Genomic DNA, 19,049 nt, shown 5'->3' with positions numbered 1-19,049 from the left:
GCGCTCAGCCAGCATCCGTGGACGCTAAGGGGCCCCGGGGTCGGGGTGGTCCTGGGGGGCATGGAAACCGGACGTTGGGCGGGGTCGCCGGGGGGGGGGGCGCGCTCCGCGGGGCAGGGGTCAGGTCTGCCCAGGCCCCTTCTGTCCAGAAGGTTAGAGGGCCCAGAGGGGTCCTGGGCCGGTGCTCGGGGGCGGGGCGGGGGGCGGGGCCAAGGCCGAGCGGGCGGGGGGGGGGGGGGCGGGGGGCGCGGGGCGCCCGGCTGGTGTAGGTCTGGGTCAGCTGGCGCCCACCCGGCCAGGGTCCTCGGGGGGCCCGACCCGAGATCGCCCCCCAGGGCCCCCGCTCCTCGCTCCCCTGGCGCGGTCGGGGCTCGAGGGGAGGAGCAGCCCAGCCCGCCCCCGGGAAGCCGGGCGGCCGCGCGGGAAGGTCGCGGAGGGGGTGGCGCGTCGGCAGCGCCCAGGGGACGCGCAGGGCAGGCCGCGGTGGGACGCGGGGCCATGGCCGGGATGCGGCGGGCGCAGGCGGGTGCGTGGCGGTCCCGGGCCCTGGCGGGAGGGGCCACAGGGGAGCCCTATAGGGCCCGCAGGGCGCCGCCAGCCCCGGGCCGCCACGCGGCGGGAGCCTCCTGCCCCCCTGGAGCTGGGACCCAGCAGGCCGGCCGGCGTCCCCCGGGGTCGGTGGTCTGGTCCCGCGGAGGGCGGGGACCTAGAGGACACGCCCGCGGCCTCGGGGTTGGCGCGCGCCCCCCTGCCCCGCTGCGGCCTCTCCCTGCACTGGGTTGGGGGGGCAGCCGGAAGGTAGGCGCGGCGGGAGGGGGTGCTCCCAGGGGCTGTGGCCCCGGGGGCGGGGGCGGGGAGTGGCCCGCAGCACCGGGGACTCTAACTCCAGGACAGTCTGTGTCTGCGCCCCGGGCCACCACGTCTTCAGCAGCTTAGTTCAGTACCACCTACAGACCGCGACAGTCACCTTTTCTAAGTGTGCCCCTCAAAGGTCTTTCATCAGCTTGCAGAGGTGTGTCAGAGACTTTGGCACTTGCCCCAGAATCCCCTGGGGCCCACCTGCCACCCCTCTCTGTTCCTGTCCACCCCAGGCAACCACCATCTCTCTGTAGCTTTCCCTTTTCTGGACTTCCATAGAGTCGGAGTCTTATAAGATCTCTTGCCTGGAGCTCCTTTCCCTTTAAGTAAATGTTTTCAAGGGTCATCCACGCTGGAGCCTGTTGGTCAGTGTTTTATCTGATTTCCTGCTGGGGCCTTCCGCTGGGGGCCGCTCCATGGTGTGTTTCCCCACTCTTCAGTGGATGGACATTGTGGTTGGTTCCACTCTGTAGTTCTGGGAACCACACTGCACTGAATATTGCCTACAAGTCTTTGTGGGGGCGTAGGTGTTCATGGCTCTCTGGGGGGACACCTAGCGGTGGCCTGGCTGGTTCATAAGGTAAACATGTGTTTCACATTTTCAGAAACTGCCCAATTGTCTTCCAAAGTGGTTTTGCCACCTGACGCCCCTGCCTGCAGTGTAGAGGGCTCCCCGTTCTCCGCATCCTCACCAGCACTTGTTCCAGCCAAACCTGGGGAGAGATCATGGTGTCTCCCCAAGGTTCTGATTTGCTTCAGCTGATGGCTAATGACATTGAACACCTTTCCGTGTGCTTATTAGTCATTTGGGTGTCTTTGGTGAAAGGTTAGTAAAAAAAATGTTTGTCTTTTAAGAAATTGGAGTATTTGTCTCCTTTGTTGAGTATTAAGAGTTCTTTAATCGGGGATACCTGGTCTTTATCAGATATATGATTTGCAAATATTTTTTCTCCCCTATGGCTTGTCTTTTCACTTTCTTCATGGTGTTTTGAATGCACAAGTTTTAATTGTGATGAACTCCACGTAGTTTTTTTCTTAATTGTTTGTACTTTTGTTGTCATAGGTAAGAAATCTCTGCTTGACCGAATGTCACAAAGGTGTAGTCCAGGGATGCATGGGGGGCTCTGGTGGTGAAGTGTCTGCCTTTGGGTCAGGTCATGATCTTGGGATCCTGGGATCGAGCCCCTCACTGGGCTCCCTACTCAGTGGGGAGTCTGCTTCTCCCTCTGCCTCTGTTGCTCTGCCTGTTCCTGTTCTTTCTCTCTTTCTCTCTCTCTCTCTCAGATAAATAAAATCTTTTTGAAAAATTAAAGTTTTCTAGTTTGTGTCTTTCAAGGATGTGTGCATCTTATCTTATCCAAGCTGTCTCAGTTGTCAGCAAGCAGTAGTTAATAGTGTTCCCTTAAAACGCTTATATTCTCAGTAATATCCTGGTGTCGGTGCCTCCTCTTCCCTTCCTAATTTTATAGTCATTTGTGTGTCCCCCAACCCGCTCTGTCCCCATCCCCCAAATTTTGCCAGTCAGCTACAACTTTGTCTTTGCTCTTTGCAAAGAACTAGGGTTCAGTATCATTGTTTTCTCCCCTTTCTGTTTCTTGTAGTTCCTTAGGGTCAAAACCTAAGCATGGAGCTGGGACTTTTCTTCTCTATGCTAGGCATTTACAGCTATCCATTTCCCTCGAAAAGTGGCTTTGGCTCCATCCCATGAATGTGGGCACACTGTGCTTTCCTTTTCCTTCAGCTTCAGAATGTCTTTCGCTTTTCCTCCTTGCCCCGTGGGTTATTTAGGGGCAGTCTGTTTCATTTGTGCATGTTTGTGGGATTCCCAAGGTGCCTTTGTCATTGCCCTTCTAATCTCTGGCCGGCCTGCTGTGGTCAGAGTGCATGCTTGTGTGAGAACAATCCTCTTAAAGGTATCCCAGCTTGTTTTGTGACCCAGCTCTGGGTGCATCTTGCAGAATGTTTCGTGTTCCCCTGAGGATAGTGTGCATTTTGCTGTTGGGGGCCGGGTGTTGTTCGGTGCTGTCAGGTCTCATTGGTTTGCTGTGTGGCCCAAGCCTTCTGTACCTGGGCTTGTCTAAATATCCATCCACTGTTGGTGGTGGAGCAGGATTTTGAAATCTCCAACTACAATTGTCGAATGGAGCATTTCTCCCTCCCATCGTGTCTGTGTTTGCCTCGTGTGTTTTGGGGCTAGGTTGTTAGGTGTGTGCAGGTTTGTGTTTGTCGTATCTTCAGCATTCATCTCGTGCTCATTTCAGACTCCGAGGAAAGGAGGTGCTTGGTGGAAAGAGGCCCTACCTAGAGCGGCCTGCATAGCTCTGGGATCCAAGGGGACCCCTGGGTGATGTGCTGGGAGGAACCACCCACTTCCCTCTCTGTGAATGAGAGAGAAGCCAGTCTCCGATGCAGTCTTCCAGAAGTTAGTGGAATGATCAAACCACCTGCAGAGGGGAGGCAGCCACCAGGGGAGCTGATCTGAATCACACTTGAGGGATGTGGGCAGGATGGGAGGAGCAGGAAGGAGTGATTGGGGTCCCACTGCTGTTTTCCAGGGAAAACAAAATGCTGCTCACTTCACACGGTGACCTTCCTCCTAGTAACGCTCTTCTTGGTCCTTTCTGGGTAAGAAACATGCACCCCATCCAGACCTTCCAGACAGCACCAGCAGCAGCCCCCACCCCAGCACCATCGCCATAACGACAGGCATGATACGCTGCCCCTCCACACACACCCTCCCACTGAACCCTGCCTTGCCAGTGAGCTGTCTCCCCCCTGCCCCGACTGGGAGTCACGTGGCTGGGGAGTAGGGATGGCCAGCAGGGGAGCTGTGCTATTAGCTTCCAGATAGAGAAGATTCTAGAAGTAGGAGCAAAGGCCCATGGCTGCCCTCCTGGGGGTTGGGGACACGGCCAGGATTTGCTCCCTGGGGCAGCCTCAGGGCTGTGCTGTCCACACACAGGGACCCACTCTGGCTGCCGTAGGAAGGAGCTCAGATGCGAGCAATGTCCACAATGACGGCCCTCCTGCCACCTCACAGGTTGTGATGTGTCACCCGTGCTTTGGGGAAAATTGTTCCTGGCCCCGCCCAAGCCCCTGCAGCAGTGCCAGGGAGCTCTGAGCTCCCCATATGGGCTCCAGCTCCTGTTTTCCCAGGGATGGATGGACAGCCAGCCCAGGTGACCCTCCTCAACAGTGACTTTGGTGGCTCTTTCCACAGCACTGGTTTCCGGATCCTGGGAAACTCGATGCTAGGGAGCAGGCAAGCAGGGGTAGGGTAAGTCGGGTGAAGGCAGGGTCCCAGTGCCTGACAGCCTTGGGGATGGGCTGTGTGCTGGGTGGCAGACATGGCTGCTTCACGGGCTCACTCTGCACCTGGGCTGATGCATCGGTGACCTGGGCCTCACCCCCGTTCCCCTCTGCTCTGCCCAGAGCAGCCAGGCCACTTCCATGGCCTTGTCAGGTCATCTGGGCAGCACTGACCCCTATGTGGGCAGGACTGACCCCCACCTGTCCAGCTTCAGCCTCAACCTCTCTTCTGACCTCCCATCTCCTGCCTCTGGAGTCACCTGTGTGTCCCACCAGTGACCCCCTGCTCCTGCCACTCCTGCTCTCAAGTCCCTGATTTAGTGAATGGCCTCAACTCCCCCAGCCCAAGGTGGAAGCCTGGGGATCATACCTGCCTCTTCCTCCTCACCCCTACCCTGCTCACAACAAGCCTGCCAGTCCTGCCTCTAGGTACTTTTCTGTTCACATGCTTCTCTCTGCACTCCCAGCCCCACTCTCTGTGAGGGCCTCTCATCTTTCCAGCAGCTTCCATGCTGTCTCCCATCCCCCACTCCACAGAACCCATTCTCCTCTGATAGCCAGAGTGATCTTTCCAGAACATAATCAATAAGCCCCTCTGTGGTCTGCTTTCTGCCTGCCTGTCCTCTCCGGCCTCACCTCTCCTCCCACGGCCCCTTTCTCTGTGTTCTGAGGTCTGTGAGCACAGGGGTCTGTGCTCATCCTGCACGTGCCCCATAGGCCTGATTGCAAGCCTCTGCCCGTGCTGTGCCCTCTGCCAGGACTCCTCTTCTCTCCTTTTGCTTCATGTCTGGCTTGTTCCCCTTGGATCAGGCACCTGCTGCTGAGAAACACCCCCTGGTTTGCAGTATGAATCATCACAGTCACTTACCCCACATCTCACCGGATCCTGGGGTTGACTGGCCCCAGCTGGGCATTCAGGCCCCGGTCTGTCCTGAGAGTGTAGACATATGGAGGCTGGGCCGAGCCGTTGACGGCCTCCTCCCATTTGTGGGGTCGCTGCTGGCTCTGGCCTGAGACACTACTTGGGCATCCCCTCGGCCCCCCTTCTCAGCGAGTTCAGAGGCTCAGGATCAGTGTCTCCAGGACAGACAGAGGTGTGTAGCCCTGGACGGCATGGTTTCAGAAGACCCATGGCACCAGCTGGTGGCACTAGATTAGTTAGAACCCCGAGACCAAGGCCCGCTGTGTGCAGAGCTGGGGACGGACCCCTTCCCAAGGGCAGTGGCCTCAGGATACAGACACGGTTTGAAACCACCAGCTGCTTGGTGTCAGCTCCGGAGCATGTGGAGAGCACAGGGGCTGTGGCTGAGCGGAGGGCAAACTTGCCACCACTGTGTCTGAAGTCCCCTTTTGGGACGTGCAGGGACACGGGCCAGCTCCAGGCCCATTGCCCACAGTGACGGCTATTGTAGCAAGTCTCAGACAGACTCCGTCTTCACTCTCCAGGCCACCACTGTCCCTTCTCCAGGACCCGAGGCAGGATCCCTGACCTTGTGCCCTGAACCCTCCTGCTAAAGCCCTCTTGTGTGTTCTCATTCACAGCAAGAGGGGGGAACTGGATGGCCTGCAGGCCGTGGAACCTTCCAGGTAGGACGTCTTCCCGGTACCTCTGCCTCTTATCTCTGCCCGCCAGCCCAGGGCACAGGGGAGCTGCCTGGATGGCTCCCTTTCCTCCTGGGCCTCATACAGGGACAGCCTTTCTTCCTGAGCCCCAGGGCGAACTTGCCCTTCCTCCTGCAGCCTCAGAAAGATCTGGGTGGACCTGGTGCTTCTGTTTGGACCCACTGCCCAGCATGTGGTTCTCAGTGAGGGTCGCCAACTGGCCTGGCTCCTCTGGACTCAGGGGGTTCCTGGGAAACGGGTCTTTAAAGGAGTCGAGATCTGGAAGGTCAGGCAACCTGGCTGGTGGTGCCCGAGTTTTCTTTTCCTCCAATTCTTAATCGTGCCAAATACCTGCACCCTAAAGGTTACCATCTCCAGCATCGTTAGGTGTACAACTCAGGGCAGGGGGCCTTCACTGTGTGGTGCACCCATCCCCAGGTCTGTCTCTGTCTCCACTTCCCAAAGGGGACCCTGTGGCTGGGAAACACTAACCCCCACCCCTCCCAGCGCTGGTGCCCGTCTTCCACTGCTGCCTCCGGCTCCCTGTGCAAGTGGAATCCTAGGCTTTGTCCTATTGCACCTGGCTTCTGTCTGCAGGCTCATCAGGGGTCGCTGCTGCTGTCTCCTGCCTTTTCCAGGCAGATGCCCTACCCTGGGATGCCACCCAGGAGGCGGGCACAGGCAGCATGCACCCTGGCCGATGCCCGCTGGCTCTTTGCTCCTGGGGCTTCAGGATCCTTCTGCTGGGACAGGGTCGTAGGGCGCATGTTCCCCGGAGCGCAGGGCACTATGGGGTGGGGCCTGAGACACCCAGTGAGGCCCACCTCCCTCTGCATTTGCAGACAGAAGCCTGGGTTCCAGGAGCTTCAGAGCTGTGGCATCACCCTGCCTGGGAGCAGCCAGGCAGGGGCAGGCCCCGGGGGACCTTGTGGGTCTGACTGCGGTGCCCCTGACCAGGCCCTTTCCTTGGGTGAAATGCCGGGGACAGTGGCCACTTCCAGCCCTTTCCACCACTGTGAATTAGAGCACCGCCCCTGAGGGCTGTCCTTTAAATCATGAGGGAGGCCACTCACCTGAGGGGAAGCTGAGTCACAGAGGCTCAGCCCCCCTCCAGGCCCTGGGACTGTGTTGGAGAAGATCATGCAGCAGCCCCAGTGCAGCTGGTGGGGTGGGTCCTCCTGGAAGGACCCAGAAGCTCTGTCACCTGCAGCGACTCCCCAGCCCCAGGGACTGGGCACAGCCTGCCAGCTTCTTGCAAACTCACATCGCAGGGTGTTTTTTTCAGGATGGTTTATGGACAGCCCAAGGTGCTAACACCCTGGTAAGTAAATCTATTGAAACTTCCCCTTCCAGCCCCTCCCCTCCCTCCCCCCCTCTACTCCCCTCCTTCTGCCCATCCCCCTCCCTCTCCACTACTGCCTCCCTCCCTCCCTCTCCCTTCCCTCCCTTCCTCCTCCTTCCCCTTCCTCTTTCCTTCTCCCTCTGCTCCCCTGTCCTCCCCTCCTCCCCCCCCCCCACACTCCCCTCCCTTCCTATCCCCACTTCCCCCTGCCCCTCCCTCCCTGCATCCCCAAACTTAGTGAAATTTGAGGTAGACAGGGAAGGGCAGTTTCACTGAGAGCTCAGCTGGTGCTTGCTTGGCCTGGTTCTGTTCCTCCCTGTCCTTCTGAGATCTGAGCATGGAGCCCACACACTCTTCTCCATCCTTTCTCCTCTGTAGCCTGCATTTCCTACTGTGTGTCTTGCCCACTGGGGAACTTGTGAGGGGTGCTTCCTTGTTCCCTCCCCGGGGAGGCCCCCTCTCCTTGCTGGTGAATCCCAGTTCCCACCCTGAGGCCCAGGGGGCTCCGATGTGTGGTAAGAGCTGCACGTGACATGCACAAGGTTGAGTGTGGATCTGCATCTCAGGGGCTCCTTGGAAGTGTGAAGTCCTTCTGGAAGGAGGGTCAGGCCTGGGAGTCCCTGGAGGGATGGAGTTGGGGCCAGGGAGGGCCCAGCTAGGGTGGTAAGCCCCGGGGCCCTGGCAGTGTCACCTCCCTCCCCACCGGCTCACATGTTGCCGTGTGGATCTCTGTGGTGCAGCAGGAGCGATGTGTTGGTCCTGACCCCGTGGCTGGCGCCCGTTGTCTGGGAAGGGACCTTCAACACTGATGTCCTGAACGAGCAGTTCCGGCTCTGGAACGCCACCATCGGACTCACCGTGTTTGCTATCAGAAAGTAAGGTTACCATCTTACGTGAGACATGAGACATCTCACATGTCCCCTTTGTGAGGGGACATGAGGCATGTGTATGTTTCACACAGGGTGGGTGGGGACCCCTGCCCCCCAGCCCATCCCAGGGATTAATGCTAAAGTGCCTGCATTCAGCAGTTGTCCTGGGCTCTCGGGCCCCCAGTGAGTGGACACCATCTGGCTCCCTCTCAGGAGGCTGCCCATCACTGAGGACAGCACCTCCAGCCCACTGCCCCCCTCAGGGCAGACACAGCACTGACCCCAGGCCGCTCCCCTGCTAAGCCCAGGGGCAGAGCACCCCTACATCCTGACCACCGGGAAGCCCTCGCCCACCCTGAGAAGTGGAAGGGGGGAAACACGCGTGCCTCCTGGATTGCGACAAAGGCATCGCCTGTAGAGCTGGCTCCTCCTGTGTGTCATTTGTAAGATGAGGATCCTGAGGGGGACAGCCAGGCCAGGCCCAGCGCTCAGTGCCAGACCCAGAGCCCGAGAGGGAGCCGACCAGCGAGGCCTGGGACATCAGGGTCAGGGGATCGGTGAACATGCTGGGTGGCTTGGTGTCTCTGAGCCTCAGGAAGGCTCAGCGCCCTTGCCTGAGGATGGGGGAGCTGGTGTCCCTACAGTGGGGAGCAGATTGCCCCCTCTAAGGGGGCCCACCTGTGGGAGGCTGTTGGACAAGGCTTCCAACCTCTTGGGGCTGGACCCAGATGCTTACACCCTGGGATCCAAGGCTGAGGCCCAAGCAAGCCCCCTCTTATTCCAAGGGTCCTCTTTGCCTTCCCTACCCGTGTGCTGGATCTGAGTCCCCGATCTGGGAGAGTCCAAGGGTGACTGCTCCAAGGCACACCAGTGGTTTACTGGGGGCCTTGTCAACAAGATGCCCAGTAGGCTTCCAGGGAGGACCTCAGGGGTGGAGATAGTTTGTGGGCTGGAGAAAGCCCACTCAGAGCAGCGTGGGACAGGTGGCCCTGCTGTCCCACCCCATCCGTGGGGCATAGAAAGGAAGGCTGTGCCCCAAGGAGCTCATGGCAGGTGGGGACAGGATGGGCAGGGTGGTTGGCCAGGGAGGGCACCTTCAGGGTCTGCCCGGGAGCTGAGCACCAGGGTTGGAGGTGTTCCTGGCTCCAGGAGGCTGAGTGTGGGGCGGTGGTGTGTCCAGCCTCCTAAGCCTCAGGCTCCCCTTTGTGAGGTGCCGATGACCCCATCTCTGGGAGTAGAATCAGGGAGGCCCTGGTGGCAGATCGCTCAGGACAGGCCAGGAGAGGAGCTGTTGCTTTAAAGCAGCCCAGGGTTGAAGAAGGTCCCCACGTCCACGGCTCCTGGCCCCTGGCAGTGACCGTCCTCCCGCCCTGCAGATACATGGTCTTCCTGGAGCTGTTCCTGCAGACGGCAGAGAAGTACTTCATGGTGGGACACAGGGTCACCTACTACGTCTTCACCGACCGGCCGGCCGATGTGCCCCACGTGCCCCTCAGGGAGGGCCGCAGGGTGGAGGTCCTCAAGGTTCCCGGCGCCCTGAGCTGGCAGGAGGTGTCCATGCACCGCATGGAGATGATCAGCAACTTCTCACAGCAGCGCTTCCTCCGTGAGGTGGACTACCTGGTGTGCATGGATGTGGACATGAAGTTCTGCGATCACGTGGGCGTGGAGATCCTGTCCCCCCGCTTCGGCACCCTGCACCCCGGTTTCTACGGGGCGGCCCGCGAGGCCTTCACCTACGAGCGCCGGCCGCAGTCCCAGGCCTACATTCCGAGAGACGAGGGTGACTTTTACTATGCAGGGGGCTTTTTCGGGGGGTCGGTGGTCGAGGTTCTCCAGCTGACCACAGCTTGTCACCAGGCGATGGTGGTGGACCAGGCCAACGGGCTCGAGGCCGTGTGGCACGATGAGAGCCACCTGAACAGGTACCTGCTGGACCACAAGCCCACCAAGGTGCTGTCCCCAGAGTACCTGTGGGACCGACAGAAGCTGGGCTGGCCCCCCGTCATGAAGAAGCTGAGATTCGTGGCTGTGCCCAAGGGTCACCTGGACATCCGGGGCTCCTGAGGGGCAAGTCCAGGCCCCCGGCCATCCCCACACACTGAGGCCGCCTGGCACAGGTCCCTCTCTGTGGTCAGTCCATGTTCATCAGCTGCGCCATCTGCAGCCGGGATCGGCTCCAGTTTCCTCTTGGTGGTTTTCCTGTATCAATGCCGAGCAACCAATTTTAAAAAGAGCAATTGAGGGAAAAGGTTTTCTCCCTGGTTCTAAGCAGACCCAGCCTGGTGGGGCAAGGGGCAGCCAGGTCTTCCCTCCCAGTACCTGTGCCAGGCCCCAGCCACGGGGTTTCAGGGTCAGGGGTGCTTGGAGCCACCTCTCAGACCCCAAACCCGCCAGAGGCCTTGGTGGGCTGCTAGCATGGCCTGGAGGAGCGTGGAGCCCTCTGCAGTATTTCCAGCTCCTGCCTTTGTTTTAAATGGATAGTTCTGCGCCGGTGTTTGGGAAATGTGGGCACCCACTCAGTCTGGACATGGCCCCGTTGGGATTCCTCAGTGGCCACAGTCGGTTTGCACTTGTGCACTCTCTCCGGGACGTGCGCGTGCACTGCATAGCCAGCATGTACTACTGAGTGCCTACTATGAGCTCCATCTCCTAACAGGGGGCAGAGCATGAGGACGAGAACTGAGACAGGATCATGTCCCTGGGCCGTCCAGGGACTAGCGACAGCCCCGGTCTCCTGACTTACCTCTTCTGCATGGTGGGGGGAGCAGACACCCAGCCAACACAGTTGAGTGTGCTTAAGTGTACAATTCAGTGGCCATAAGTACAGGTGCACTGTCCAGCACCAGTCGCCTCCTTCTGTGGCCACAACTTTTTCATCATCTCAACCTTAACCTCTGCCCAAGAGACACTCACCCTCTAGCCCCCAGCCCCAGCCCTGACAGCCAGCAGCTCCTGCCACTTCTATGAGTTGGATTGCTCTCCATCCTTCGGGATTGGGGTCCTCTAGTATCAGACCTTTAGGGCCTGGCTTGTTCCATGGAGCACAAGGCTTCCAGTTTTGTCCCTGTGAGCCTGGACCTGACCCACTTTCCCCCAAGGGAGTGGCTCTCTCCTGCTTAGTCCCCTTGGGGCCCCATCACCTTCCTCCTCTGCCCTAAGAGCCCCAGGGCAATGTCCCCAGGGCCTCGGTGATCCCAGCAACTCTGCAGCTTTGGAGACCTGTTCAGTCCAGATGCCAGACACACCCACCTGAGGGCCCGGGCCCCACCTCCCTCCCACCTGTGCACCTCAGGTACCTCCTCCCCCCACCCTCTGACCACCTGCTCCTCCCGCAGGCATCCCCAACTCAGGAGAGGGAAGCGCCAAGTCCAGACCCTTGGAGTCATCCGTGGCTTCTTGCTTGCCACCAAACCTTCCAGTGGTGAGGTGGCTACTGGAGGGCATTCACTGTCCAGAACATTTAAAGGCATATGCGAGTCTCTGCTGCCTAGAGCAGTGGGTGACAGTTGGGGCAAATATAAACCGAGCAGAATAACTGGAAGAAAGGCTGCTGAGGAGGAGCTTTAGGGAAGAAGGGCCTTATTCCTGAGCCCCTGGGACACTTGCATGCCTGCCTAGGTGCATGCTCAGGGCAGACCTGAGAAGGCCCTAGGCTCTCCCCTCTGATGATCATCAGACTCTGTAAGCAGGAAGTGATGGCCAGGGCAGAGTTGGAAACGGCCTGTCAGGTGCCAAGGCTGTAACCTTTCACACACCCAGAGCCCTCTTCCCCGTGTGCCACAACCAGGACTTGTTTTCCTCGATGTGGGGGGGTCCAGATGTTTAAGGAAATCCCCTCGATCAACAGCTGACCACTATGTTAACAGATCAGACACTTCAGTGGCCACACACAACAAGGAATACAGGTTTGATAAAATTAGTGCAGAAAAGTCACCAAGCCAATAGTAGCAGCTACAAGGAGCAGCAATTATGACACCCAGAGGGGGAAGGTCTGATGTTCGGGTTGTTCATATTATAATATTCCTTTTTTATTTTTTTAAAAGGGATTATTTTTATTTATTTATTCATAGAGACACAGAGAGAGAGAGAGAGGCAGAGACACAGGCAGAGGGAGAAGCAGGCTCCATGCAGGGAGCCTGACGTGGGACTCGATCCAGGGTCTACCAGGATCACACCCCAGGCTGCAGGCGGCACCAAACCACTGCGCCACCGAGGCTGCCCCATATTATAATATTCCTAATCACAGCCTGGACTCATCACGGGGGGCCACATCCCCCGGCTGGGGGTCAGGTAGCTCCACAGGCTCCCCCAGCCTCTCCCTGACTCCCCTTGCCAGTGCTGTGCATGTGCTGCGTCCCAGCAGAGGTCGGTCTGAACCGAGGCCAGGAAGACAGAGTGGGTTCTCCTGCCTGCCCCGCTTCCCCAGAGCCCAGCATTGCCAGAGAGGAAATCGTTTTCCTCAAGCCTCTTAAGGTCCTCAGCTGGGTCTGGATGTAGACAAAGGCAGATGAACAGGAGAGAAGCAGGCCAGGCCAAGCGTTTGGTTTTCACAGGTATGTGTGAGCCTGACAAGACCCGGAGACCAGCAGAGGTGACAAGCACACAGAAGTGTGACAAAGCACACAAAGAGGTGACAAAGAAGCTGTAATGTGTGAAGCTTAACAGACACAGGGTTTGGGTAGGGCTGCTGCACGCTGTCTTAGGAAGATAAGGGCGAGTCTGACCAGATGTGTTTGGACAGCCTAGGTGGCCCTCAGTCCTCGACTCTGGTGATAAGTCCTCCCCGTTGTCCCGGGAAAGGAAATTCCCCATGCGAGTGTTCTGACCTGCTTCAGGGAAGACAGGCCGACGGCCGGATGCTGGAGCGAGCTTCCTGCTTCTGCTCGACGCAAAAGTTCTTTCCGCTCATATATTTAATTTGCCAAGGTGCTGTGTTTGAGGTCATGTGTCCTGTCCCTCTCCGGCTGGGTGCTGTCCTCTGTCTCCTCCTCCTGTTGAATGTGCTGCTGTGCAGACCTCCCAGCCCTGGGGCGGCTCCTTGTCCACGGAGGTACCTGCCTCAAGGGGGGTTGGGGGAGGATTGCCAGGACTTCCCAAGCAGGTGTCCTGTTGCTAAGGGTGGCCACCCCGCCTTGCGGAAAGTGGGTGGGAGAGTGCAGATCTTACTTCCAGAAACTGCCTTAATGTCCTGCAAATGTCCACCCGGTAGTGGGATCATGTAGGAGTTCTAGTTTAGTGTTTTGGGGGAAGTGCCACACTTTTCCCAAGGTGGCTGCACCAACAGAACTCAGTTCCGGATGGTCTTTAGATATAGACAAGAGATTTTACAAGAAGTTCTCCAACAGAGAACATGAGAACATTTTCAAGACCTTAGACAGCCAGAGATTTCCCAGAATGCAAAGTATACTAACCATACGAACAAGCCAGACACTTGGAAACTATGGAAGTGGAGACCTGGTTCTCCGGGCATCTCTGGGCAGCATGCTGGCCTGAAGCTTGATCCCACCTCAGGCAGCTGGAAGGTTGACCCAGGTCAGCTGCCACCGAGTGGCTACTGTTTCCGGAAATTCTCCAGAATGTGGCCGGGGTTTCCCCTCCTGTGCACAGATCAAGCTGGCAACCTCTGACAGTGAAGCCACTGGTGCCCCTGGAGTGACAGCCACCCTCCCAGTAGAGGCATCACTGAGGGTTTAGGGGGACGGAGCTGCCCCAGGAAAAACCCCTGAGTCCCTCACTGTCCCTTCCTGACCTTCAGGTGTTCCTCAGTTACTTGTGTGCCTCTGGTCTCTCCTCGGAGCCCTGACCTGGTTACTGACGGCTCAGCCAGTGGTACCCTCACCTTCTGGGAGGGGAGGGATTTGCTGTCATCCTCAGTGTGTCCATCATCTCGGCCATCTGAGGACCCAAGGCTGTGGCTCTGTGGCCTGGACAGATTCAGAGAAGAGCTGGTGGGACGGAAGGGCTGCATATCACCGAGGCAGGTTTCCAGAAAGCTGTCTGGAGCCTCAGCATCCTGCCGTTGGAAGGCCTGTTCTCTAAAATGGCAGCGACGTTACAGCCGGGGCCACACACACACAAATGGCTCTGTGCACCCGAAACCACCTCAAATACTGTCCATTTCTTGTCACTTGAGCTGAGTGGAAATGATTGGGAGTGGGGTGTGTGGAGGGGGTCCTAGGCTAGACTTTGTGTTTGGGGGGCAAAGGCCATCAGGAGATGCTTGTGCTGGGCCTGGGGAGGGGGCATGTGTGGAAACCCGGCTGCAGGCCCTGCTGTCCAGTGATGCCCCCTCCAACCACCTGGGTCTGCCTGCTGCTGGGGGAGTGCCCCCCTTCCCTGCCTGAGGAATCCCTCCTGCCTCCTGCTCCAGGGGCACCTCCACTCCTGCCAGCCACTGCCAGCCTGCAGCCTGGGAGGGTGGACGCCTCTACGGCCTTCAGCCCTGGGGACAGAGCCGGTGGCTTTCAGCCCTGGGGACAGAGCTGGTGGTGCGGGTGAGATGTGGGCTACCAGAGGTGGAGGATGGAAGTGAGGAAAGGAAGAGAGCGAGGGAGGGGGGAGGGGGAGGGAGGGAGGCAGTCAGAAGGGGAAGGAGGGAGAAGAATGAATGAGGGATTGAATAAATGAGGGAGGAGGGAGGGAGGGAAACCACAGAAGTGGGGTCCATACGCCAGGAGCTAGTATTTGGGGTGAGGTCCCAGGACATCACAGCCCCGGCCCTGGATGGTGGCACAGGCCCTGAGCAGCGGTCCTCCCCGTACTGACCTTCCTTCTCCTGGACCTGCCGTCATCCTGGATCCTCTCCACCGCCTCCTCCAACAGCTCTGAAGGTGCCCAGGGGCCGGGTGGCAGGAGGGGACTCAGGAGGGCCTTCCCGGATCCGTGCCCTGAGGGGTGCGGTGACAGTAGCTACAGGGCCTCCTGTCAGGGGGACTGGGACCGGGGATGCCACCCACCTCCTCGGGCACTAGTGTTGTCCCTTCCCTGCCATCTCCCCGACCGTCGTGATGAAGCCTCCTGAAAATACACCTTTGAAAAACCGTGCCAGGGTTTCTGGGGGGTGAGTCTGAGGCCGAGAACGGCAGGTGATGTGTGCACCTGCTGGCTGGGATGGGTGCTGCTCCCTGTTCTCCCAGACACGGGTGCCGTCACCCTTCTCTCCAGTGACCTGCGGGGGCCTCTGTTCCCTCACTGTCCTCACCAGGGCCGCTGGTACCCGCACCATGTACCTGCCGGTCTGAGGGTGACCAGTGCTGCCCCATAGGGTTTCCTTTGCCAGAGTCCCTCCCCGGGAGCTCCCGTCTCTGACACATACTCCCCGCGTCCTCCCCTCCCCTTGCACTGTGCGTGTGTTGGTCTCTGTCCCTGTAGACCCCATGGACATGGAGCAGTGTTTGCACCAGAGGCTTGTGAAACCTTTCTCTGGCCTTGGGTTGTGACAATGCTTCTGCCCTCCGAGGGGTGTCTTCCAGCTTTCTGCATTTCCCCTGTTTCTGTGTTGGCCACAGGAGGAACCCACTGTCTGGGTTCTTGCCTGGGGTCTGGCTGTGGGGTCCCAGAAAGATCAGGGTCTCGACCACTAGAGTGTGCCCATATTTATTCAAGGGGCCTCTGTTATGATCTCCTCTTTCATCCTTCAGGGATTTCAGTACCGAAATAGGGGAATTCTGGGTCAAATACACACACACATACGGGGTCCTGTTTGAAAATCTGTGGGCAGCCAAAGGTACCTCCTGGGTGATTCCACTTCAGGAAACATCCAGATCACTTAAAGGAACAGAGAGAGAAAGCAGCTTAGGGCTTCCAGGGGCTGGGCTGGGTGAAAAATGGGCAGGGAGGGCTTCTGGGTCAGGGTGTCCTTTGGGGACTGAGATATTCTGTGACTACACAGTAGATGCAGGGCATTCTAAATTTTATTCATGCTAGTAAATAGTGAAGTTAAATAAAATGTACTTTTATTTAAAGCCTAAAATGTATGATTCTAAAAAAAAAAGTGAAATAGAAAAAAACAAAAAATCCTGCCCCTAAGAGAAACCATAATAAAGAAGAACATTTCTTCTCCTTCTCCTTCTCCTTCTTCTTTCTTCTTTCTTCTTCTTCTTTTTTTTTTTTTAGAGGTTTTATTTATTTATTCATGAGAGACACAGAGAGAGAGGCAGAGACCCAGGAAGATGGAGAAGCAGGCTTCTCATAGGGAGCCCGATGCAGGACTTGATCCCGGGACCCTGGGATCACGTTCTGAGTCGAAGGCAGACACTTAACCGCTGAGGAACCCAGGGGGTCACAGATACATTCCTAGGGGGACATCAGGGTGACCTTGTGGAGCAGGAGGTACATTCAGGGTGGTGGCAGCTGGCGCCCCCTGCGGGTCTACCCCATCCAGAGCAGGGCCTGGTTTCCTGCAGGAGGAGGGGGACCAGGAGCCAGGAGCTCTCCCTGTACAGGTGGCACCTGTCCCTGCACCCCTGTCAGGACACCTGCTGGCTCCAGGGCCCCTGCAGGAGTCTCTGTGGACACCCCCTCTCCCCCCAGAGCTCCAGATGCAGGAGCAGCCTCTGCAGGGGGCCCTCTGGCTGTAGGACAGTCCTCAGGTTCTGGAGGGGTGCGGCTCCCATCCCTGGTCCTGGCTGCTCCACCTCTGTGAGAGGGGTCGTGAGAGGGGCTTTGAGGGGTCAGATGGGGACCCTGTGTGAGAGGAGAGAGACCCCCCACATGCCTGCCTCTCTGTGAGCCCCTGTAGGGACAGACCCAGTCGAGGGCCTCCCAGAGGGGCCGCAGCCAAGAAGGAACCTCACCCCCAGGATGTCTCCCCTACGGCTGTACCCCAGCTGGGTGCTCTGAGCCCAGTCTTGGCTCCTTGCCCCACCCCAGCCTCTGAGGCTCCTCCCCGTGGGGCCCAGCACCTACCCCTGCCCAGACACCCACAGATACCCCGCCCCAGCTTCTCACTCTGGAAGTCAGTTTCCGTGAGTTCCGGCTCTAGGACCAGAGTTCAGTGTAGGATGACCAGGGACCGTGGCCTGGAGACCACTCTGTGGAGACTCTGTCCCCACGTCCACGCTGGCCCTGCTGGGGGGCGGGGCACAACTGTACCACTGGAGGGAGGTGGGACCTGGTGTCCCCCACCTCTCACCTCCAGCCTCTGCGGTGCTCTGCAAAGAGGGGGACGGGCAGCCACCCGGAGGCCTCACAGCCCCGCCCGGCCCTCCTCCCTGTGCCCCTGCCCACTCCCCCTGTGCTCCCAGATCACACACAGAGCTGGGTGTGCACAGCCTTGCACCCGGGACACAGTGACCCATCCCTGCAGGGCCTGGGGTTAGCCCTGGGCAGAAGGGCACGGCTCCCCCACCCCATCCCACCAGGCAGCCTGGACCTGGGGAGTGAACAGCACCTGCCCACCAGGCATCTGTGCCCTCATCAGCCTTCTCCTGCTCAGGGTGGGCGCACCCCACATGACCCCTCTTTACACACACACACACACACACACACACACACACACACACAAAGGAGGAGGGCGATGGGGCTGCTCAGTGGGATCACAGCAGTGTCTGGCCGGACTGGGCCTCTCTGTGTTCCTTGTGGGCCCCTCCAGGCACATGGTGGAGCCATCGGGGTGACGGGTCACCTACAGTCTGTAGCATGGAAAAGGCTCTCACTGCGGGCTTCCTGAGAACACATCCCGGGTCACGAGGTCACAGCAGGACAGTAGGCTGCTTATTTGAGCATCTCCAGCCAAGTGAACTGGAAGGGCCGGGCTGCTCTAGAGCGTGGGTGCCCGTGGCGAGGCACCCTGGGTACCCACTGACCTTCAGCCTGGCATCTCCCCTCCTCATGCCACGGTCCTGGGCAGTTCCCAGGAGTCAATGCCCTCATCCCACGGTCCAGCTGCCTCCTACCTCTTCCTTCTTTCCCCCTTATCACCCCCAGGGTCCACTCCTCCTTTGATCCCACCTGGGGAGCTAGTTCGTGTGTGTGCGTGCAGGCACAACCTTGTACCTGGGCCCACACGAGGATGCTCAGAGGAAAGGGCCCCGTATGGGAGCGGTGTGCAGGGGTCACCCAGGACCTTAGGGGCTCTCATCCCCAAAGGAAATCCCCCCTCCCCAGGAAGGTGAAGTCTGGGCCTAGGAAGAGGACCCTTCTTCTCCTCCAGCCTCTGCTCACCCGGTGGGTCCCAGGCCAGTCCCTGTCTCTCCTGACTTAGGTTCCCAATTGCCCCAGGAGGGTTTGGAGGAGGAACATCATCATGTCGCTCAGCGTGTCTAGGTGGCACCTACCGTTTGAGAGGGTTTGACGCAGAGCACTCTGGTTGGGCGCTGTTGTCTCACCAACGGTTGGAGGCCGGTGGATCCTGCACAGGTGCACGCAGACCAGCAGAAAGCATGTGCATGGGACCCCACCTCGCAGCAGGCACGCACCGCCACGGGGTCGCTGAGGGGTTAGTCCCATGAGTCCTTGTCTCCAGGGTCTGCTCAGTGACCTGACTCACATCCTCTTAGGCTGGGGCCACCTCCAGTCCTGCCAGGCAGGGCCGCTGGCCTGAGTGGATATGGAGACCTGGGGACAGAGAGATAGGAAATATCTCCCACCTGCCGTCCTGGCCCCCACGTGCCACGTGGGTTCATGACTGGGTCAGGGGAGGTGGAGGTGGAGGTGGCCTCCAGTCTGGGCGGGGAGAAGGTCAGGCTGCCTTTTCCTCCTCTACATCCCTTCCCCTGTTCCTGGCAGCCCCCAAGCATCCCACAGTCCAATACTTCAGACACCTTCATCTCCTGCTTTAGTCCCCAACACACCCTCCTGAGGTCCGAGTCACTGGTTCCATTTTCTTTTCTTTTCTATTATTTTCTTTTCTTTTTTTTCTTTTCTTTTCTTTCTTTTCTTTTCTTTTCTTCTCTTCTCTTCTTTTCTTTTCTTTTCTTTTTTTCTTTTCTTTCTTTTCTTTTCTTTTTTTTTTTTCTTTTCTTTTCTTTTTCTTTCTTTTCTCTTTTCTTTTCTTTCTTTCTTTCTTTCTCTTTCTTTCTTTCTCTTTCTTTCTTTCTTTTCTTTCTTCTTTCTTTCTTTCTTTT

The 19,049-nt window shown here is 58.3% G+C and overlaps 1 protein-coding gene across 1 annotated transcript; it reads left to right on the top strand.

Annotated features, from left to right (window-relative positions):
• The first annotated feature begins 498 nt into the window (after window positions 1–498).
• Window positions 499–10,047, top strand: ABO (ABO blood group (transferase A, alpha 1-3-N-acetylgalactosaminyltransferase; transferase B, alpha 1-3-galactosyltransferase)). The gene is given in 7 exon segments (NM_001284436.1): window positions 499–526; window positions 3,414–3,483; window positions 4,079–4,135; window positions 5,710–5,754; window positions 7,055–7,090; window positions 7,852–7,986; window positions 9,357–10,047. Coding segments are annotated over 7 exon segments (1,062 nt in total).
• Window positions 10,048–19,049: the final 9,002 nt, after the last annotated feature.

Source organism: Canis lupus, chromosome 9 (assembly GCF_011100685.1).
Source record: "Canis lupus familiaris isolate Mischka breed German Shepherd chromosome 9, alternate assembly UU_Cfam_GSD_1.0, whole genome shotgun sequence".
NCBI classification, from domain to species: Eukaryota; Metazoa; Chordata; class Mammalia; order Carnivora; family Canidae; genus Canis; species Canis lupus.
This window is presented reverse-complemented; position numbering and strand designations above follow the sequence as displayed.